General features: G+C 48.5%; 2 protein-coding genes across 5 annotated transcripts in view; one reads left to right on the forward strand and one right to left on the reverse strand.

The window, feature by feature from the left end:
* Positions 1-4,763, forward strand: part of USP47 (ubiquitin specific peptidase 47) — an 85,124-nt gene extending 80,361 nt beyond the window's left edge. For all 4 annotated transcript variants that reach the window (XM_081154654.1, XM_081154653.1, XM_081154655.1 and 1 more), the window contains 3 exons: positions 1,504-1,551; positions 1,640-1,770; positions 2,580-4,763. In XM_081154654.1, the coding sequence (XP_081010780.1) occupies positions 1,504-1,551; positions 1,640-1,770; positions 2,580-2,754 (354 nt within the window). In that variant the 3' untranslated portion in view covers positions 2,755-4,763. The remainder of the gene's footprint in view (positions 1-1,503; positions 1,552-1,639; positions 1,771-2,579) is intronic.
* A 5,437-nt stretch (positions 4,764-10,200) lies between these two features.
* The window catches only part of DKK3 (dickkopf WNT signaling pathway inhibitor 3), a 42,128-nt gene continuing 31,485 nt past the window's right edge, over positions 10,201-20,843 (reverse strand). Inside the window, exons 5-8 of the mRNA XM_081154369.1 lie at positions 14,659-14,751; positions 13,698-13,842; positions 12,756-12,912; positions 10,201-11,798 (exon numbers count right to left, since the gene is read on the reverse strand). Coding sequence (XP_081010495.1) covers positions 11,579-11,798; positions 12,756-12,912; positions 13,698-13,842; positions 14,659-14,751 — 615 coding nt within the window. The 3' untranslated portion in view covers positions 10,201-11,578. The remainder of the gene's footprint in view (positions 11,799-12,755; positions 12,913-13,697; positions 13,843-14,658; positions 14,752-20,843) is intronic.

Genomic DNA, 20,843 nt, shown 5'->3' on the forward strand with positions numbered 1-20,843 from the left:
TTCTTAGGGCTCCTAATGCCTTGAAAAATAACACTGGCTTCTGTCCACCCAGAACTGGACCCTTATTTTCTGTTACTTAGATCAACTTTTTCCTAAGTAGTTAGGATTAGTTAGAACTTACCAGAGTAAACTGCTGTATATATTTTTTTTTAAAAATGAGGGAAGTAGAATTAGAAAATTTAGATCAGAGGTGGGGAACATATCTGGCCTATGGGCTGTATAAGGCCCACAAAATCATGTGCTCTGGCCCTGCCAAGGCAGCCACAGGTGGGACTCGAAATTAAATAAATCTAGGATCTTTTTTCATAGCTAATTTTTAAGCTGATAATTTTGTATGGCCCATGAATGATGTTATAAATATCCAAATGGCCTTGGTAGAAAAAAGGTTCCCCACCCCTGCTCTAGGTGAAGGTGGGAATTCTGAGTATCTCTGGGGAAAGAGTGAATTATTTATAAGTGGCATTAGAACAACTGGCATTTTGGGGAAAAATTTATTTTGATGCTTCATACTAAACACAAAAATAAATTATAAATGTATTAAATTTATATTAAAATTTTAATAAAATTATAAATATACTAGATGAAAATACTTTTATAATCCTGGAGAGGGAAAGATATTTGTAAGCATAATACCAGAAGCTAAAAAAGAAAAGATACATAAAAGTTAAATCTCTTCACAGCCAAAAAGATATTTTTTAAACAACTGTTAAAGAATTAGAGAGGGACAAAGTATTTGGAACATAATATATAAAACATGATGTTCATAATTTATAAGGAGCTACTACATCAATAAGGAAAAAATGAACGATCTAACTTTAAAGTGGGCAAAGTACATGAAGAGGCAGTTTGTTGAAGAATACAAGTTTAAAAAAAACCAGCCTTTTCACCTCTTAGATTGAGGAAAATTCAGAAAATCAATGAATACCTACAGTCATCAAGGTAACAGGCAGTATCGTACACCTTTGATAAGTGGTTAAATTGATAAAACTTCTCAGGGTTCAGTGGGCATTATCAACATTCCACATGTGCAATTCCACATCTGAGAATTCAGCTCAAAGAAATACTTGCAGAAACATGCCAGGTTATTCATGGAAGTGTATAAAATAGCAGTGTAACTAAAAATTAAAAACAGGCTCAATGTCCACATCAGTTGGAAATAAAATAGTTCCGCTATTGAAGAGAATGCAGTTACTCTGTATCCTATTCCTATAATAATTATTCTTATAAAAGGTATTGTATTGAGGTGTTTTTATAAATAAAATTTTATGTATTTTAGAAATGTTTGCATATAGTTTATAGATGCAAAGGAAAAGATCTGGAAGGAGTATATGATATTTCTGGGACGTGGCATTTGCAGAGCAGACAGAGGAAAGAATTTCACTTTCTGCTTTTTTTCTAATTTTTTATATCAAAAATATTTTACCTTTTTGAACAAATTGGAAAATAACTTTTTAAAGCAAATATATATTTTAAATGAATCTCATACAGTGTTTTCTTTTACAGCTTTGTGAAATCAGTGGAATTCCTTTGGAAGATGTTGAATTTGCCAAGGTAAAGCCCTGAGCATGTTGTATCAAGTCACTTGTGCTCGTTAAGCACGGTTAATGGCATGCTTCTTCCTTCACCCTCTCTTCCGTAGGGTAGAGGAACTTTCCCCTGCGATATTTCTGTCCTTGATATTCATCAGGATTTGGACTGGAATCCTAAAGTTTCCACCCTGAATGTCTGGCCTCTTTATATCTGTGATGATGGTGCAGTCATATTTTATAGGTAACATGCACATTGTTTTTGTTATTTCTAGTGATAGTAACATTTTTGTTTTGCATAAATGTCTTGTTTTCCATAAATACCTTTACTGTTGTTATGATATAGAGCGTCCCTGACCAGTAGAAATACGAGAGTACCACATTTTGTTTTGAAATTTTCTAGTAGCCACATTTTAAAAAGTAAAAAGAAACAGGTGAAATTAATTTTAGTAAAATATTTTTAACCTAGTATGTCCAAAATATTATGATTACAACATGTAATCAATATTAAAAAGTCATTTGTGAGATATTTTACACTGTCTTGTTGTAAGTCTTAGAAATACTGTATGTTACACTTCTAGCACATCTACAAGCGATCAGTAGGCACATGTGGCTACTGGCTGACATGTTGGACAACACAGATGTAGAGGAAAAAGGAGTCATTGGAGCCTGGCAGATACAGGTTCAGATTTAGCTCTGTTATTTACCTAACTCCTCATCTGTAAAGTGGTGACAGTGATGTCAACCTTGTAAGATTTTAAGAGAATTAGAGCTATTATTGCATTTCTAAAAACTGGCACAGTGCTTGTTATTAAATAGATGTTCAATAAATGGTAACTGTTATACTAATAACATGGAAATTGTGCCAGTTCTAGAAGTGAGTGCTGTACTAATAAACATATTAGAAATCTATAATATCTTAGCATATGAGATTAATTTCATCGGTGACAGCAGATTTCATTTTCTCACTGAGGAGCATTATAGCATTCAAGCATAAATTAATAGACACAGATGGCTATCCTGGCCTAATATGTCATTAATATTTTAAATTAGGGATAAAACGGAAGAATTGATGGAGTTGACAGATGAGCAAAGAAATGAACTGATGAAAAAAGAAAGCAGTCGACTCCAGAAGACGGGACATCGAGTAACGTACTCACCTCGGAAAGAGAAAGCACTAAAAATATATCTGGATGGAGCACCAAATAAAGATCTGACTCAAGACTGATTCTGCTAGTGTAGCATTTTCCCTGGGGGATTTTGGTTTTAATTAGACGGTTCACTGCTACTGTGTAGTGCCATTATGGCCGGACATGGTTAGGGGTAACCCCGTGACACCAGCACTGATTGGACTGCCCTTTACCAATCAGAAGCTCAGTGCCCAGTGGGCCACTGTTTTGACTTGGAATCATGTTGTGCACTATAGTCAAATGTACTGTAAAGTGAAAAGGGATGTGCAAAAAAATAAAAACAAAAAGCAAATCCTGCTACTAGAAAGGGGGAAAGGGGAATGACTAAACGTCTTTTTTGTGGACAGATGTGCACATAGCCGCTAGTAAAACTAGCCTCAAACAGGATGCTCATAGCTTAATAATAAAAGCTGTGCAAAGGCCATGAATGAATGAATTTTCTGTTTATTTCACTGATACACACATTACCTCATTGACAATTCGTAAGTAAATGCAACGTGTGTTGACTCTTGGAAAGCAGCAAAAATAGGAGCTGAAGAAGGAAATTCTTAGAACCAGCCGTAACCCAGTAAACAATTGTGAAGTTGTTTTTTGGTTTCACCTTTGGGGAAGTATAAAGAACATTATTTTGAAACATCAAAACATTTCCCTTAGACTGCTCCCAGCAGATGGCAGCTCAAATTGCTGAATATTGTAATTATAACTGTACTTAAGTTATGGATGTAGAGAATACGTTTCACTCGTTCAGCATGTAAATATAATTGATCCTATTGAGTTATCATAATTGCAGTTCACCTATTTCCCATGGTTGTTTTCACGTGTCCTTCATGATGTACATTTGTGTGCACTGAGAAGTATAGCCGTCTGTAAATGTACTCCTCAGCGAGATTCCTCAGTGCTGGGTTCCATACGATTGTACTTGCCCTTGTTGATGAGGTTTTTCTGTTCAGCGGCTTCAATTTTATTTCTTTTTGTACATGACTTTTGAAAATATACTTCAAGTTTGAATCTTCTAGAACCCTTGTAAGTCCCACCTTAATTTTTGGAGTTGATTTGTAGTTATGTGTAGTTTAACTTTGGGGAAACGTCTTAACATCTTGTTGAATAAACTTGCTAGTAAGTCAGGTCATAGCACAGGCTGATGCAGTCAACATGATTTCATTGCAGTCTATTAGAGTCACAAGTTTTTGCTTTGCTAAATACAACTATTCAATGAACACAATTATACATAAATTTTGAAAATGCCATCTAATTTATAAAAATCAATAAAAAGGTTTTGGTAAAACTTTTTCATGCCAGATGCTGTTTACAACAATGAACATGCCAATAAAACATTTGTTCATTCTGTTGTGTTATTTTAGTCATTAAACTTTTGTGGATGAAGAATCTGGATTAAGAATAGATCTGTTTTCTTTATAACATTTTGTAATGTGTACTGAATAATCTCATTTCTATGATAAGGTATGTTTACAGTAAAGTTCTCATAAGAGATGAAAAGATGTTAATATTTAACTATGGAGGATCCTGTCAATATTACAAAATCAGATTTTTACCTTTTTTCCTTTTAAGAAATATGTAATTACAAATTAATATTAGCAGATGTTGGCTCTGCAGTTTGAATATGATTGAGAATTCCTTAATATAGCTTAAGAGTCTCTTGGCATCCACAAGGATAAAAAATCTTTTCTAAGGTATTTTTCTGGCAAATTTTTATTCCATTTAAACTACATAGCATTCTGATCAATTTGAAGTACTGTTCTGAGTTTGCATTATTGGAATTGGTTTTCACCTCAGAGGAAAACTGGAAGTATTGTGGTGAATTGTCTTTCAAGATCATGGACTTCCTGGTGTAACATGACAGCTCTTAGGTTCTGATACAGGCCTGCTTACTTGGGACATGGGAGTTAATAAACTGGCTTTCTGCTTTCAAGGACTGAATGACTGTGGAGCAGAGGAGGGTGATTTGTAAACAAAATTGGCCCTGGGCTTGTTGTTGTTTTTTTTGGTTTTGTTTAGTGTTCCCATAAGAGTAAATGGTAAAATTCTTGTTCTGTGCCTTCTGCCCTGATTTTTGTTTTGTGTTTGCTACTTCTAATTGTAGGCATTTTACAAATACCAAGAGTAAAGAAAATATATTTCATTATAGAAAAGAAAAAGTTAAAGCTCTTGCTTTTCAGTGCCTGAGAGAGTGAAAACACAATGTTGCACTTAGAAATTTCAGTAAAGGGGGTGGTGAACTTCTCAAAATGGACTTGTGATAGGAACAGTAATTTATGTAAGGGAGGTAAACATGTGTCAGCCCCCCTCAGATTCAAACGATCAAGTGATCACCTATGAGGCCAAGGGGCAGAGCACTGACTGAATCAAGTGCCCAGGCCGGGCAGGGCCTGGAGCCTGGTAATCATCTGAGTCTCCTGAGGCTGCCACAGGCCACATTCAATAAACTGTGACCCTGCTCCACACAGGTCACACCCAGGTTTTGAAGCACTTTTACTGTGGGGCAGATGGGTTTGTGTCAACCAGCACGCCCTGTGAGAACCATGTACCTACGTTTCTGAGGCAGGTGCTGAAGGCGAGGGGTGCGTTCTGGCCACTTCGAAATTTCATTCTTAAGAAAAATGTCTTCTTTTCCAAAGAAGGAAAAGCCGTGGTTGAGGACCATGCTGTGGTTACCTGGCCTGTACAGAAGTTCACTAATTGAAGGTCCACTTCAGAAACTAAGGGAAGGAAAGATGGTACTCATGGAGAGAGAAATGGCGAGTGAAGGAGCCCTACAGTAGATTGTTGGGTGCTTTGTCTTGTGCTGTAATGGAATGTACTTTAAAATTCTGAGAGCGCAGGGTGAACCTGTGCCACAGCTAGAAAATAGTCCAGTAGCTGTTGGTTGCCAGGCTGCACTGTTGGGAACGGCTTTGTGGCACATCTCTAGGCCAAGAGAGGAGGAGAGCTGCAGACTTACAATGTGGTCTAAGCTAAATGAGTGCACTAAATGTGGAAGAGACTGTGAATGTATGGACTACAATAAACTTTTATTCTGGTTCATTTGGCTACTGAAGTTCTCCCTCTGAATTTTGTCTTTTTGTTTAGCATCGAGACTCTAAACCAGCTCTTTTGTGCTTGTGACTTGCAAATTGTAGTCTAGAGTACATGGAATAGAAAATCTGAATTAGCCAGTTGTTTTTTTTTTTTTGTTTGCTAAATAAAACTCTTCCATCTGAACAACTCTGTGTAATTTTTGAAAAACAGTTGGTCACTAGCGGTCAAAAGGCCATAAATTCTTAAATGGAAAATTGTGTGTATGTAGTTTTGTAGGGGGTTAGTAAAATGGTTTTTTTAAACCACATTTATAAAGGAGTTTGTCACTCAAAGTTCGTCACCACCTAGACTTAAGAGTACATGAAGTCAGGTGCTTCTTCAGTGCCGCTCACATGGGGAAGGGGAGTGGGGGTGCTGTGGTCACATAGATAGTGTTAATTTTCAAAACTTGGCTTTCAGAATCAATTAGGAATACTTGACAAAATCAGGAGTGTGTTAAAGCAAGTGTGAGTGTTTAGGAAAGAATGCAGCAATCAATAGGGCCAAGCTGGGAGGGCAAAAAAACATCGGGGCAGAATGCTCTGCCCCTTTCCCCATCTCCAGGAGAAGCTGGTCTTCTGATCGGTCAGCCTGAGAACTCGCAGGCCAGGAATTGCTGGTGGGCCCTGTACAGTCTGCGCTCTGCCCCCAACCTGCCCTTGCCCCAGTAGAGGGCACACTTAGTTTTCCGCCTCTGATAATGCTTAAATAACCCCTTTAATTAAGGAGCATCAACTTGAGATACAAATACGCAATGGTTTTATTTTTCCAGTAACTCCCAACCGTGTGTGCTCTGTTGAATGCTGTTTTCCCCTGGAAGCCGGCTGCCATTGAGCCCTCAGTGCAATCCTGTAACTTTTAAGTCACTTTGCATTATTAAAACTATCTTATTAAAGTTTCAGTCATTTGATTCAAAGCTCCCCCACCACACACAGGACCCGCTGCATGTGCTGCTCCTGCTTGGAGAGGGGAGTGCTCTCTCCCCCACCTGCTCCGCTGCGCCAGCTCTGGACTGTAGGAAAGGGAGGAGGGGTAGAGACGGCCCCTTACATGCGCTCTCCTGTTGGTCACGGAGAGGTTACTGTCCCCTTTCGTCTGGTCCATAAATTCACTATGAAGAGGTGCCCTGCGGGTCCTACCAGCCGAGGACTCAACTCCAAACAGCACTGGGGGTCCTTTATGAAACCTGACTCTTGCCAGCCCCCTGCTGGCCAGAGCCTTCCTCTGCAACGTGTGCCATTTGTCCCCTGCTGCCCTGGCCCCACCAAGGCTTCCACCCTCACTCGTCTTTTCCGTAGCCCTATAGGGACCAGTGCTGTCAGAATCATGCTTTTTGCCTCTGCCCTCGCTGCATCGCTGTTCCAACAAGCCGCGGCTCCCCGGTGCTCCTGCGGTAAACTGTTGGCAGTCAGCGGGACCTGCAGCTTCTGCACAGCCTGTAACGTGTCGATCACTCCCATACAAATTGCATGAGTTTCTCTGAAAGTTTTAGTCTCAGTCAAGGGGATAAGTCTAAATTCCCTCCTTCATGGGAGGTCGGGACGGGAAGCAGGCTGTTTCTAAACGCTCTAACTTCCCAAAGGGGATTTCTTACCGCCTTCCTGGTCCTTCCACAGGACAGCCCTGCACGGAGATACCTGCGCCCCAGCTGCTGGCCTCTGAGCCGTCGAAGGCTAATCGAGTTGCCTTTCTTGACTGTCTGAAGGGGATGCACAGGCCGCGTGAATACTTAAATCCCCTTTCTGATCCCACCCTCCGCCTTCACGCCACCGTGGGCCCCTTCTCTCTCCAACTCTCGTCCTTCTGCCCAGCAGCCCTTTCTCCCAACTGTGTCAAAGGCCCCAAGAACCAGACTAGTGAGGCGAAGAAACCAGGGACGGAGGGGGAAAGGGAGAGGGAACTGAGCAGGAAGAGCGGCGGCCTCTGTGCTTGTCCCGGCCCTGCGGGTGCTCGGCCCCGTCTCCTCAGGGCAGGACGCCGAGCCTGCAGCTCACGCCCAAACGTCGAGTTTTCGCCTGCTCTCTCCAGAGCCGTGCACGGGGCGGGGTGGAAACGTGGGTGGGTTGGGATGCCTACAGCTGTACTTTGTTCCCCTTTCGGCTTTTGTTCATCATGCCATTTTCTCTCTCAGTGAGGGGCGCTTTGGGCTTCAAATAACGGAAAGACTAACAGCACCTCTATAATAATCCTGGGGGTTTACTGGAAAAGGGGTCCAGATGTGGCCGGTAGCAGGATTGCCTTCCTCTTCGCGTCATCCAGGACCCAGTCTTACCCTCCTGAGGTAGGCGGAATAATGGCCCCCGAATGAGGTCATCAAGGTTAAGGACTTCAACGTGGGAAGATGATTCTGGATTATCTAGGTGGGCCCAATTTAATACTGTGAGCCCTTAGAAGTAAAAAACCTTTCCGGGGGCAGAGAGCCAGGGAGCCGACTCAGGAAAGCACTCTATCTATTGTGGACTTGAAGGTGAAGGGGGCCACGAGCCAAGGAATGAGTGACCTCTAGAGGCTGAGAGGGGAAAGGAAACGGTTTCCTCCCCGGGCTTGCAGGGAGGACTGCGGCCCGCTGACCCCGCCTCGATCCCGACCACGTGACCACAAGACAGCTGGCACAGTGGCCACTGGCACCTGCTAAAGCCCTGGGCTTGAAGGCAGGGAACCGGGGTGGGGGTGGGCCCTTCTTCCTGTGTGCCTCTTTTGTCACCCAGGAAAAAAAACCCTTCCCAGAAACTGACAGCCTTCCCCTCACATTTCTTGGGCCCAAACTGGGTCATCCCTGGGTGCACGGGGGACTGGCTTTCCCAGCGTCTGTGGTGGGAGAAGGGCAAGAAAGAGGGTTGGGAACAGCTTTGGGCGGTGAAGCTACATCTGCCCTGTCTTTCTTGGCAGCAACTGGGGACCCCAGAGCAAGGCAGGCAGTAAGGTTCAAGCACCGAACTCCACCGAACCCTTAGCACATTCCGTTTAGAACTGTGAGGAAAGGCGCTACATCGCTTCCCTGTGTGTGGATCTCAGCCGAGCAAGACAATACACCTTCATACAGGCCCGTGAGGGAGGAGGCTACTGTTCTCTCATGTACCATTGTCTCCCCAGCACTTAATGTAGGGCCCGACCGATAGTAGGGGCTCAATAAATTTTTTTGGTCAATCCTCACCCGATATTTTTTCCACTGATTTTTAGAGAGAGTAGAAGGGAGAGAGAGAAAAAGAAAGAGAGAGAGAGGGAGATAGGGAGAGAAATGTGAGAAACGATTGTTGCCTCCCGCACATGCACCTACTGGGGCTGAAGATTAAACCTGCAACCTGGGTACATGTCCTGGGCTGGGAATTGAACCCACGACCCTTTGGTGCCTGAGCCGACACTCTAACCACTGAGCCGCACCTGCCAGGGCTGCTTAATAAATTTTTTGGTTGAAATAATTTTCAGCCTATTCTCCAAACACTTGCTCAAGTGTACCTTGTCTTCCAGCCACCGTCAATTACTTGCAGTTTCCCCTACATACCATTCCTCCTGACCCCCCCCCCATGGCCCAGAATGCCTTTTCCTATTCCTTCTGGCCTCCTGACCAACTCCTGTCATCTATGAGAGCCAGTTCCCATGCTAGGTTTCCCAAGTCAAGCGATCCTCTGAGGCACAATAACTTTCTATTACGATACCCGGTTGACTGCTTGCGTGCTGGGTGTAGTGTATCTCCTTCATTAGGCGGTGATGCCTTCAGGGCAGGGGCCCTATCAGGACCAGCTTGGCGCCCCCAGAGCACATCAGCACCCGGTTCTGAGCAGGCTCCGTGTAAACATCTACTGAATGAGAAGAATGCGGAATGGTCCTGATGATTTTTAACACTGACTAGAGAACAGCTCTATATTTGATCTTAAAGTTATCGCTTGATCCTGGGCATACTACACTTCATGCTGTTTTTGTCTGACTTCCAGCTCTATCACAACCTTTTTGAGCCTCCATTTCTTCATCTGTTAAATAGAGAAAATACATGAATTCAAGAAGATTAAAGAGTTAATATAGAGAGACTGCCTGCCACCCAGATGACCTTAATATATAGTAACTTTATTATTATAGTCCCTGAAGGTCCTACTGTGTCATGGCCCAGAACAGTGTTTGATTAATGAAGGCTCCCAAGAAAAGGGTCATACACATTCCATTTACTTCAAAGACAGTGAAATGTTGACACTCTTAAGACTAATTCCCATCCAGAAATGGTTAGCATTTTTAAAATATTTTGACGCTAAAAGAGGTGTGTTTTAGTTGTCTGAAAAATTTACTTACATGGAAGAGATTTTTTTAAATTTTTTTTTTTTTACAGTGCAGGTAATTTCTATTTTATTTTTTCTGGCTGAAAGGGTTTTTTATTTACGCAAAGTCGAAAGGAAAAAAGAAGTCCAAGAACTACAAAAGAGGAGTTTAAGTGATTTATGCTTGATTTTTAAATGCAACATATGTGTTTATACATCACTTAAAACTCAAAGAAAGCATGCTTATACAATCATGTGCAACTTTAAAATTTAATAGCTCTGGATGAGTACACGATGGAAACAGTCCATGACCTGAAAATACCATTTGAGGAAAAGCATACAGTTCCGTGCTCTCAGCCTGGATATTACAACCATATTTCACAGAGCCTTGCTTGGTATGATTTTTTCCACATGGTCGATAATGGTCTACAGTTGCCGGTAAGTGATTTTGCAAATTTCATTTATAATCCTGGCCCTACAATTACCCAAGTACTGTTTCTGGCAAGTTAACTTAAATATTATGCTCCAATCATGTACCTTCAAAGTGACTAATGTAACTAACTGCCACAGGGGACAGTGTCAGTACCACCTGTCACCACTAGAATGATGACCATCCCCACACTGGGGAGAACACTGTTTCTAAGAGTAGAAGTCTACTCTTGTACAGATGTGAGAACTAGTTTGACCTTCATTCCAGATGTGCCTCAGAAAAAGAAAAAATCTAATTCTTCGTCTTTTAAGGGGGAACCTTTGGTGGCACCGAGGCTGGTGGGTAGTGGTGGGGAGAGCACTGGGCGTGGAGTCACAGCTGGGTGAAGTCCTGCTCTGGTCTTCACCAGCTGTGTGACTTGGACAAGCAACTTGACACCTCTGAGCCCCCAAGATGCTGATGGCTGGGGAGGACAACGCCCCTTTCGCCAGCCTGTGGTGGCAGCAGGACTTGACTATGGACGTGAAGCTGCTTGCCTGGCACAGAGGTAGGAGCTGAGAGACTGCTGAAAAGCTGAACGTGTATAACTCGGAGGCAGCAGAACCTGTCACCTGCAGCAGATGAAGGCACAGCTGACCTGTGCCCATGCGAGGAACTGCATGAAAATTTCATTTGTTGCATTTCCGCCAGGTTTGTTTGCTAAACAGGGCACTCCTCTCCACATGTGTAAGCATCAACATTTCCCCAAGACCCGTCACGAGGAAATCCTGCATCCTTTCTATTCCCTCCTGGGGGCGCGCAGAACAAAATGAAATGTGCCATCTGCCACCCTGCAGAGGCAAAGCAGCCAGGAATGGGACCTGCTTAGCAGTCCCGTTCTGCCTTCACCCGCAGCCCAGGCCTTCCCCGGCACCAGAACTGAGCTGCGTGGGGTGCAGCCTGGGGGAGCTGGACAAGTGTGCAGCACCTCATTTCGTTTCAAGCCAGAGGGAAAATGTTCTGGGAAGAGGCCATGGAAAAAAAGCCTGGTGAGCCAACACCTAGAGGACACAGCTGGGGAAATAAATTAGCTACTTCTATTGCACGTCTACCCGCAGAACAAGCCTGGGTCTAAATCTCGTCTCCCTCCAGCAGCTCAGAGGCGGGGTTGGGCTCCCCGAGGGCCATTTCCACCGACAGGCTCCTCTCCAGGTTCTCCAGCTCCCGGCGCACCTCCTCAATGAAGCTGCCATCGCCATAATCGCCGGGGGCCTCTCTGGATACCAGGCTCTCTCCGGCTTCCTCGCGGCTCCCCACGAAGGTGGGCTTGCACACATAGACCAGGCTGTGGCTGGGGAGGGAAGGGCAGCTCAGCCTAGGCCATGTCTCCCCATGGGGGCAAAGCCCGCTCTCAACGTGGGGAGCCTGGGCCTGAGACAAAGGCTCTGCCTTAAGCTGCAGTCGGCAGGTCACCCAGTCTCACCTTCCCAGCCCCTCCTCTAGCATCTCTTCAACAGTCTTACCTTCCTGTCAACATTGTTCCTTAGAAAAGATTGCTCGCTTTTAGAGAATGTACTTGAGGGGCAGCCCCCCATCTCCAGGGGCAGGTCTGGCTTCCTGTGGCTGACCGATGGGCTCGGCCTCCCAGGGGCAGGCCCGAGGACGGGGAGGTCTGAGGATTTACAGCAGTGGAAGTGCCCCTCTCAGCCCCCTGCGCCTCTGGGCCTCCAGGCAGGAGCAGCGCCAGTGGCCTGTGGGGCGGGCAGGGGGTTCTGTCTGCCCAGCCACCCTGGGTTCTGCTGGGAGACAAGGCTGAGCAGCAGCTGCTGGGAGGTCCGGGAAGCCGTTCATTGAGAAAAGGCCATGGTGCAGCCCGGATGCTTTTGGGTCTCTCACAGCCTCCAAACAATCGTCTGTGCCCTTCACCTCGGGGCTGGGGGCCAGGCTCTCCTGGTTTCCCTCCTACCTCCGATGGCGCCTTCTCAGCTTGTCCTTTGTCTAACGGGCCTGGGCTCCCCTCAGCCCTCAGTGCTCCTCCCTCCACACCCTCTTCCCAGACCACCCACTCACGAGGCTTCAACCACCATCTAGACGAGCCCCAGCTCTGTACTCCCGGCCACACCTTCTCAGTCCTAGTCCTAGGTTCTGACTGCTACTGATCCCCTCCATCTGGAAGACCCGAGGACACGTCACATCAAACCTATCCTAAATGGAACCCACACTTCCTCCTGCTCCTGCTCCTGAGTCCCCACTGGGTGGCACCTCATTCCCTCATGGCCCCTGTCAAGGAGGACAGGTGGGGCCTCACCTGTGAGGCTGACAGAGGAGGCCACTGGCACAGGGGCATCGGTCCAAAGCTCCATCAGGCTCCAGCTCCCAGGTGATGAGATCCAGGAGCCGGCTGGCAGGGTCATGGCAGAGCTCGCCCTCCACGGGCAGGGGTGTGCACACAGGGAACAACAGACCTAGAATGTGCCAAAAGTCACCCCTGAGCCCTAGCACCAGGGGAGGGGGCAGAGAGATGGGATACAGCCTCCCACTTTGCACCCTTGACCCCAAAGTGGGCATTAGGGTTGAAGAAGTGGAGTGAGAGGAAACAAGAACGGCAGTAGGGGCTCAAGAGAGAATGAGCTGGGAGGGCTGGAGCAATTAAGGAGGACTGCCTGGAAGAGGTGGGCTTGTGCTGGGTTTTGAGGCCAGAGGTCTGAAGAAATTAATAGTGGAAGAAAGGTGTTCAAGGCTGGGGCACAGCACCAACAAAAGCCTGGTGTTGGGCTCAGGCTGGGGCAGTGAGGTTCCCAAAAGGGGCCGAGGAGCACTGGTGAGAAAAGGAGGACAGGTCAGCTGGTGCTGGCCAAGGCTTGGCAGGTGGACTGGGGAGTCTAACTAAAGTGACAGAACAGGAGTGGCTGCAGCTCCCAGAGGAGTGATATCCAGAAAGCCGTCCTAAAACTGCAGGGGCAGGTACCAGGTGGACAGGGGGCTGGGGAAGGTGGCCACGGGAGAGGTTTTCAGAAACGCTCCTGGGAGGGGAGAGTGCCTGAGCTGACCTCACCTGGGAGGGGCAGTGAGCAGGGAAGATGGGGGTACAAGGGGGTGGTTCAGTTCACAGGAAACAGGACAGGAGCCAGGCGCTACCTCAGGGTTGGGGAGTGAGTGGAGCGGGATGGTGAGTGGAGGGGAGTGAAAGCTGATTACATGAAGGTGCTTGGGACAGGGCTCACCCTGCACCCAGAAGGGGGCCACCCACCTTTCTGGAAAGCACAGCACAGCCCTGGCTGGCAGTCCCTCTGGTTGTCGCAGATGGTCCCATTGCTGCCTTTGGTGGCTGTTTCGGAGCAGTGACCCCAGACGCACAGCTGGTCTCCACAGCACTCACTGTCCCGGGTGCAGAGCTGCAGCGAGGTGGGAAAACACAACAGCCCGAAGCTCATAGACCTGGGAGAGGCCAGCCTCTCACCAGCCCCAGAGGGAAAGTCTTAAGATGCTACAGGTGAGCCAACCACATCGTTCCACTGTACAGAGGAGGGAACTGAGGCCCTAGGTCATGGGAACAGGGCTGCTGAGACATACATGAGGGGTCAGAACACTGGGAACCGGCCCTGGGGGATGCATGAACCTGAGCCTTCCCACACAGCTTCAGACTTTGCCTTTAAAGGGTGCAGCGTGTCTTTGTGGTTCGCCCACAGACTTGTGCCCTGCCTCCTTCTTATTAGGCCCCTAGGTCAGGAAGGAAGGTGGCTTAGGGCCACAGGGCAGGCAGCACTGTGATTCTTATAAGCTGATTACGTTAAGGCCCAAGCCAGGGAAGGCCATGTGAATGGTCAGGCACATGGGTGCCAAGGGCTTGGAGTCACACATGGGGAATGGCAAATAAAGAGCAAAGTGGGTTCCCCATAGCTGTGCTCGGTGAGGCACCCAGCGGGACAGACTGGGAGGGACAACTGCAGCTCCCAACCACGGATGGCTGGAAAACAGAGGGCTGCCTGTGATCCATGAGGCAGCAGGACTGCAGATGGCCTCCTGGTCACTCCAGGAGTCAGTCCACTGGCCGCCAGGGAGAGGCTCTTCTGAGCCAGGAAGGGGTGGAGCCCCACAGGAGGTTTCCAGGAAGCCTGCTGAGAATGTGGGGCTGCTGGCGTCTCCCCGAGGGCTCTTTGCTGGGCCCCCACGGCCCTGCTGCTGCAGCCCCGGAGCCTCTGGACACTCACTGTTTGCTGGTCCCGGCAGGGCTGGCAGGTGTACTGGAAGCTGGCAAACTGGCAGTACTTGCGGGACCCGCAGTCCTCGTCAATCATGCACTCCTGGGGGGGGGGGGCAGCTTCGTCAGAAGGGGCAGGTCAGCAAGCCCACCATGCCCAAAAAGGGCAGAGTCCCACCCCAGTCTCAGCCCCACAGGCTCAGGGCGCAGAAACAGTCCCCAGACAGCCCTCACTGGCCCTCACTCAGCCCTGCCCCGCTCACTCCTCAGCACCCTCTCCCCAGGGCTGCAGGGCCCCCACCCACAGGGCTCACCTAGGCCCCTGCCCTCTGGGATGCCACACCCAGTTCCCACAATCGCCTCCCTGTGCAGCCTGGCCTCACCCAGGGCGGGGAGCTCGGAGGTCCTGGGCCGGTCTTCAGCTCGGGGCACATGGATTTAATAAAAAGAGCTAATGAGCTGCAGGCCCCGGGTGGCTGCGCAGGAGCGGCCGCAGGTCCACGGGGCCTTGCTGACTGAGAGGAAAAAGGGTGGCTGCAGGGACCCGCCTCAGGGTCCTGGGGCTGGGGCTGGGGCCCACAAAGGCAGCTGCCGGCTTCCAGAAGCGGGGAGGGCTCGCTGGCGTTGCGCCCCCTCCCAGCCCAGGTGCTTTCTCAGGGCTGCCAGCCCCACTCGGCTGGAGCAATGGGCAAGGGAAGGAAGGAAGGGAGTCTGCCCAGCACTGAGGCCCAGACAGGGAGGTCAGGGGGGGTCACTGTGGTCCTGCCTCAGCCACCGGGCAGGAGCAGGGCTGTGCCAGCTCAGACCTAGGCCATGGCAGCCGCAGAGGAGAGAGGGCAGGAGGGGGAGGCTGTGACGAGAGCCACCACGAGGACCCTGTCAGGGGCTCTCCACCCTGCCCCGGCTGCGGCTCCTCCAGCAGGCAGCAGCGGGGATCACTATGGAGGCTCAGGGAGGCCCCCAGGACAGTAGTCAGGTCAGGGTAGGGGGACCTTTCCCACCACCAGCCCCTGGGAGAAGGGGCTCAGGGCTCCAGCTGCAGCCGTCAACGACTTGAGGATGAGAAAGACTCTCCTGAGGCAGGGATTCTGGGGCCCTAGCAAGCCTTCTAGAAGTTCTAGGAGGAGGGTGGGACCTGCCTACACCAGGCCCTGTGGTCACCAGGGGCTCCAGAAGAAAGAAGGGTCGACACCCAGCATAACTGAAAAGCAATTTCAATCTTTAACTGTGAGTTATTTTAAAATGTCAAAGAAGAACACATTGCCTGCTGCCCTGTAAAATGACAGAAAATTGTTCTTCTCTGTGTCTCCCCAGCATCTGACTCACGTCAGCCCACTGATCACTGTGGCAAGCAGGGTCCTCCCTCTCAGAACGAGCCAGTGCTTGTCCCAGTTCTCACGCCAGCAACCCTAAAATGTCAGCGTGCCACAATCACTGTTTTTACGCGTGAGAAACGCTCGGGTGGGTGTGGGGGTGAAAGGGCTGCCCGAGTCAAAACTTGAGCGGGGGGCTGGGCGCTCAGTCTGCTTGACCCCAGAGCCCAGATGGCCTGAGAAGTCCACTGGGCTGTAAGCAAACCACCAGACGAGCCTTGTCTCAGCCACCACGCTCCCTACACACAGACAACCCGGCCAGCTCAGCGGAAGTGTCCTGACATTTCTTCCCAAGCAGAGCAGCACAGGAATGGGATGGGAGGGAGGGCGGCCCACAGGCATGGAGTCTCTCTCTGAGCCTGGCCACATTTTGAAGACCTCGGATGAATACGAGAAGGTCCTTGCCCTCAAGGAATTTATAATTCAGTTCTTTTTTTAAAAAAAAGGCAAAAGAAGCCCAGCTGGAGTGGCTCAGCAGCTGAGTGTTGACCTAGGATCCAGGAGATCGGGGTTCGATTCCCGGTCAGGGCACATGCCCAGGTTGCGGGCTCGATCCCCAGTCGGGGGCGTGCGGGAGGCAGCTGATCCATGACTCTCTCATCATTGATGTTTCCATCTCTCTCTCTCTCCCTTCCTCTCTCTGAAACCAATAAAGATATATTACAAAAAAAAAAAAGATAAAAAGGCAAAAGATACTGGAAAAGAAGACAGATGGTATAAACAGACAACTCCCAGTAACAAACTGCTTTGCCTCTCCACACAGAAAGAGATGTTTGACCTTACCAATAATCAAGAAAATGCAACTTCAAAGAGCAGGATACCACGTTGTCACTTCCAGTGAAAACCATTAGAAAGGTGGAGGATACCTGTGGTCGGCACAATACTGCCCCCTTCCCCTGAGGTCCACATCCCACTCCCTAGAACCCGTGGACACGCCACGTTACATGGCAGGGGGACAGTAAAGTCACAGAGGGAATTAGGTTGCTAATTGGCTGACCTGATGCTAAGGAGGGACTCCTGGATTATCCAATATAATCGTAAGGGGCTATGGAGATGGAAAAGGGGCAGAGACAGAGTCCGAGCGATACCACGGGGAGAGACTCCATCTGTCATCCCGACTCCACTGGCTTAAAGATGGACAGGAGCCACGGGCCAGGGAACACCAGGAGGAGTGCAGCCCGTGACGCCGAGCTCAGCCCAGCGAGACGCCGGCCGGACTTCTGACTTACAGAACTGTAAGTTAATAAATTCATGTTGTTTTCAAACCACTAAATGCGTGGTAAGCTGTTACAGTAGCAATAGGAAACGAATGTGATATCCAGTGTTGGTAGGCATTTGAGGAAATAGGCAGTGCACTGGGTCATTAAAACGGAACCGGATGCTTTCTGCAGGCAATTCATGAGCACCTATCAAACATTTAAATGCATGTACACTTCGGCCCAGTAATTTCCCTTCCAGGTGACTACCCTCGGAAACGCTTATCCATATGTACAAATATCTGAGTACAGGGATGTTAAAGGCTAGATTGTGACAGTGTTTCTAATCCGGAAATTATGGAAACGCCCAACAAGAGGGAACTGATTAAATTGCTGCACAGTCATGTCACAGGGAAATGCCACCAGGAAGACATGGAAAAGGAGGAGGCAGTTCTTTGTGTTGTGATGTTTACATTAGTAAATAAAAGCAAGTGGAAGAGCCATGAGATCCCTCTTTTGTGAAGCAGAATTACAACATATATGATACATGCCTGCGCCCAGCACAGCGCCTGGCACAGAGGAGCACACAACAGATGCATGTCGAATGGATAAAACCTCTTGTCCATGACTGTGGCAAACAGGTTAATATCATTAGCAATGATTTGGGTACCAAAGCAAAAGCATACACATTCCATTAATTTGGCTTCTCATTTCCCAAAAATCCTGTTGATGTAGAATTTTCACTATATACTTGCTCTCCCAGATTTCTAATTTTAAAGAATCTGAGCTAGGACTCTCTAGCACCAACCCCTGTGAGACCCTGCTGTTCACAACTCTCCATCAAGAAAAGTACACATTCATCCTTAGGAATATTTTTCTTTCCCTAAACTGGCTCCTATGCATGACAAAGCATTCCCTGCAAAGCCACAGGGAAGCAATTACTTTTTTTTTTCTAGTTATGGAAAATTTTTTGGCATGGAACCTTGCCCAAGACTTTTGAAAAATTTAAACACACTAAAGCTACTGGTTTCCTTTGCTGACATGTTTTTGCTACTACAAGAGGCCTGGTAGGTGGGTTCAGTGTGACCTCCCCTTGAGAAAGTTCAGTGTTTTTGTTCTAACAGTCCACCAGCCTGTTTACTGAGGATGTGCGTCTCCAGCAGCCTCTACCAAAGTTCTTTAAGAACTGTGGTCATATTGCAAATCTTGGAACTCCAAAGTGTGAACCCTAGAGGCCAAAAGAGCACAGACTTGGAATCCTGGTTCTGCTGCTTAACAGCCGTGTGACCTGTTTCACAGGGCTGCTGTGTGGCATTAGTGCTCTATGAATGGTGACCATAGCAACAGCAGCTGTGCATCTTTTATGCCCATCCAACGCCTAATTCTCCCGGGGAGCACCTCTGCCAGGGGGACCAGCTTGCCAGCAGAGAGGCAGGTCCAAACAACAGGGGCTAATGTTTCCACCAGTAACTCTCCAGCTCTGTCCCCGCCAACACTTGGGGATTTCACGTCTAGTCCTGACTTATCTGTATGCAGAGCGTGTCTAGATACCTCAGCCTGTCTGCCCAAAGGAGTCAAGTTCCTAGGGCAGGGTGGCCTCTTGTTGTACAAAGACCAGGCTTTCCATATGGTATATATCTCTTTTCTTAGTCTGGGGTCTCTCCTAAGGACCCCTTATTAGTATGGGGTAGGGTCCCACCTTTCCCGACATCAGAGACCTGCGAAATAGGTCAGGTCCTTCCACTTTAAATAGAGCTGAAAGGATGGGAGAGGAGGACATGGGTGGGTACCCCCCAAGCAGAACCAGGCCTGAAGCTGAGAAATCCAGAATTTTATTGTTTTCAATAATTCCAGGGTTATAGTCACATGTGGGCCAATGTTTTAAAGGATCCTCAGCACCCAACAGGATGTCTGAGAAGTCAACCCCTGAAGTAGGAGGCCCTGGAGGTTCTGGGTTTGGGGTACCTCTTAGACCACCAGGACTGGAAGAGGGACTCCATGCTACACTCACCAGTGCAGAAGGTAGGGTCACCTGAGTGCCCCGGAGCAGGAGGGAAGAGATGCCATGCTGAGCACCTGCCCTCAGAGCTTAGACAGTAATCCATGGCACCCTGACACAGTCCTGGCACGAGAGGGCCCCCAGTGACTGCCACTGGTCACAAGCTCTCCTTAATCCCCTCTACATGGGCCATCTTATCCACACTTCACAGATGAGGAAGCTGAGATTTAAGGTAAAGGATCTGCCCAGTCACCCAGCTTTGAGGAGGAGTTGGGAGTGCAAGCCAGTTAGTCTGATCCTAAACACAGGCTCTTTCCATCTCCTCCTGGGAAGATCATTTTTCTCTCCCTCCAGCACTACTCAGTCTCCCCAGGGAACAGGAGTTGCCTGGGACAATGCCCGGGGCCCCACACATTCCCCGAGACAGAAGGCATGAACTCAGGGCCAAGGCCATGGGCCGGGATGTCTGGGTCTTACTGTCACTTGTGAACTGGCGTCAGCAGCTCCTGTCTGGTTCTGTTCTTCCCGTCACTTCCTGTCTGTCCCCGCTCCTCCCTCCCATCCTGGTGGGGAAGTCAGACAGTCTGAGGCTGGCCAGAGCACTGAAGCCATTCAGAGGATCAGTCTTTGTTGTCCAGGGGGAGAGCTATATTTAGAAAGCTCTGGCCAGAGCCTCGGGCACTTAGTTCAGATGCCGGGGGAGTGGGGCTGGCCGGAGATTTGGCAGGATGCTGGGACTGGAAATCACCCTGGTGCATCGACACTATCATGAAATAGTGGAAAATGGCAAGGAGCTGTTCTGTGTCTTTGATTTTCCTGTTCAGATTTTATCAGAGTAGAGCAGCTCAGAAGAGGCAGGAACCCAAAGGAGCAGGAGAAAACTGCACCTGACCTCTGCCAAGCTGTCCTCGCGTGGGGCAGGCTGCCACGTGTCCCTTCTCACTGGCCAGGGGCACTTTGCCACACTCCTGAGGAATCCCAGACATTCTTGTTTTCATGAGGCCCAGTGTGAGGCCACGTGGTGGACCTCCCCAGAGCCAGGCTGTCCACAGCCTCCTCTCCAGCCCAAGGCTCTGGAAAGAGCATCTTCAGGGGAAGGAGTGAGGGCACATGAAACTGAGGCCCAGGGCACTGCCACCACCTGAAAAGCTTGCTGGCCCTCAGAGCTGTGCCCGCTGCAGATGAGGCTGGGGGGCGGCAGTAACGGCTCAGAGAGAGAGCACATATTGTGTGTCTGCCCCTGCTGGGGCTTTAGTTGGCTCTCTGATCCTCACAGCCACCCGGTGAGGTCAGACCTGACTGCATCTCCCCCAGCACGGGCCTTGCACATAGGTGCCATCCTCTAAAAAAACAAAGAAGGAATGAATGGATGACTAGATGACCCGCTGATCAGTCTCCATAGTGCAGATAAGGAAATTGAGGCTCAGGGCCAAGGTCATTGATGGAGTTTAAAAAACTAAAATTTAAACCCAAGTCCATCAAATGCCCAAGCCGAGGTCCGCTCTGTCCACTGCACCCTGTTGCCTCCAAATGCACAGTTAGGGTTGACTGTGTCCCCACAAAGTCATATGTTGCAATCCTAACCCTTGGTGCCTCAGAAGGTGACCTTATGGGAGACGGGGTCATT

Source organism: Miniopterus schreibersii (genome assembly GCF_964146895.1).
Source record: "Miniopterus schreibersii genome assembly, chromosome: 12".
Lineage (NCBI taxonomy): Eukaryota > Metazoa > Chordata > Mammalia > Chiroptera > Miniopteridae > Miniopterus > Miniopterus schreibersii.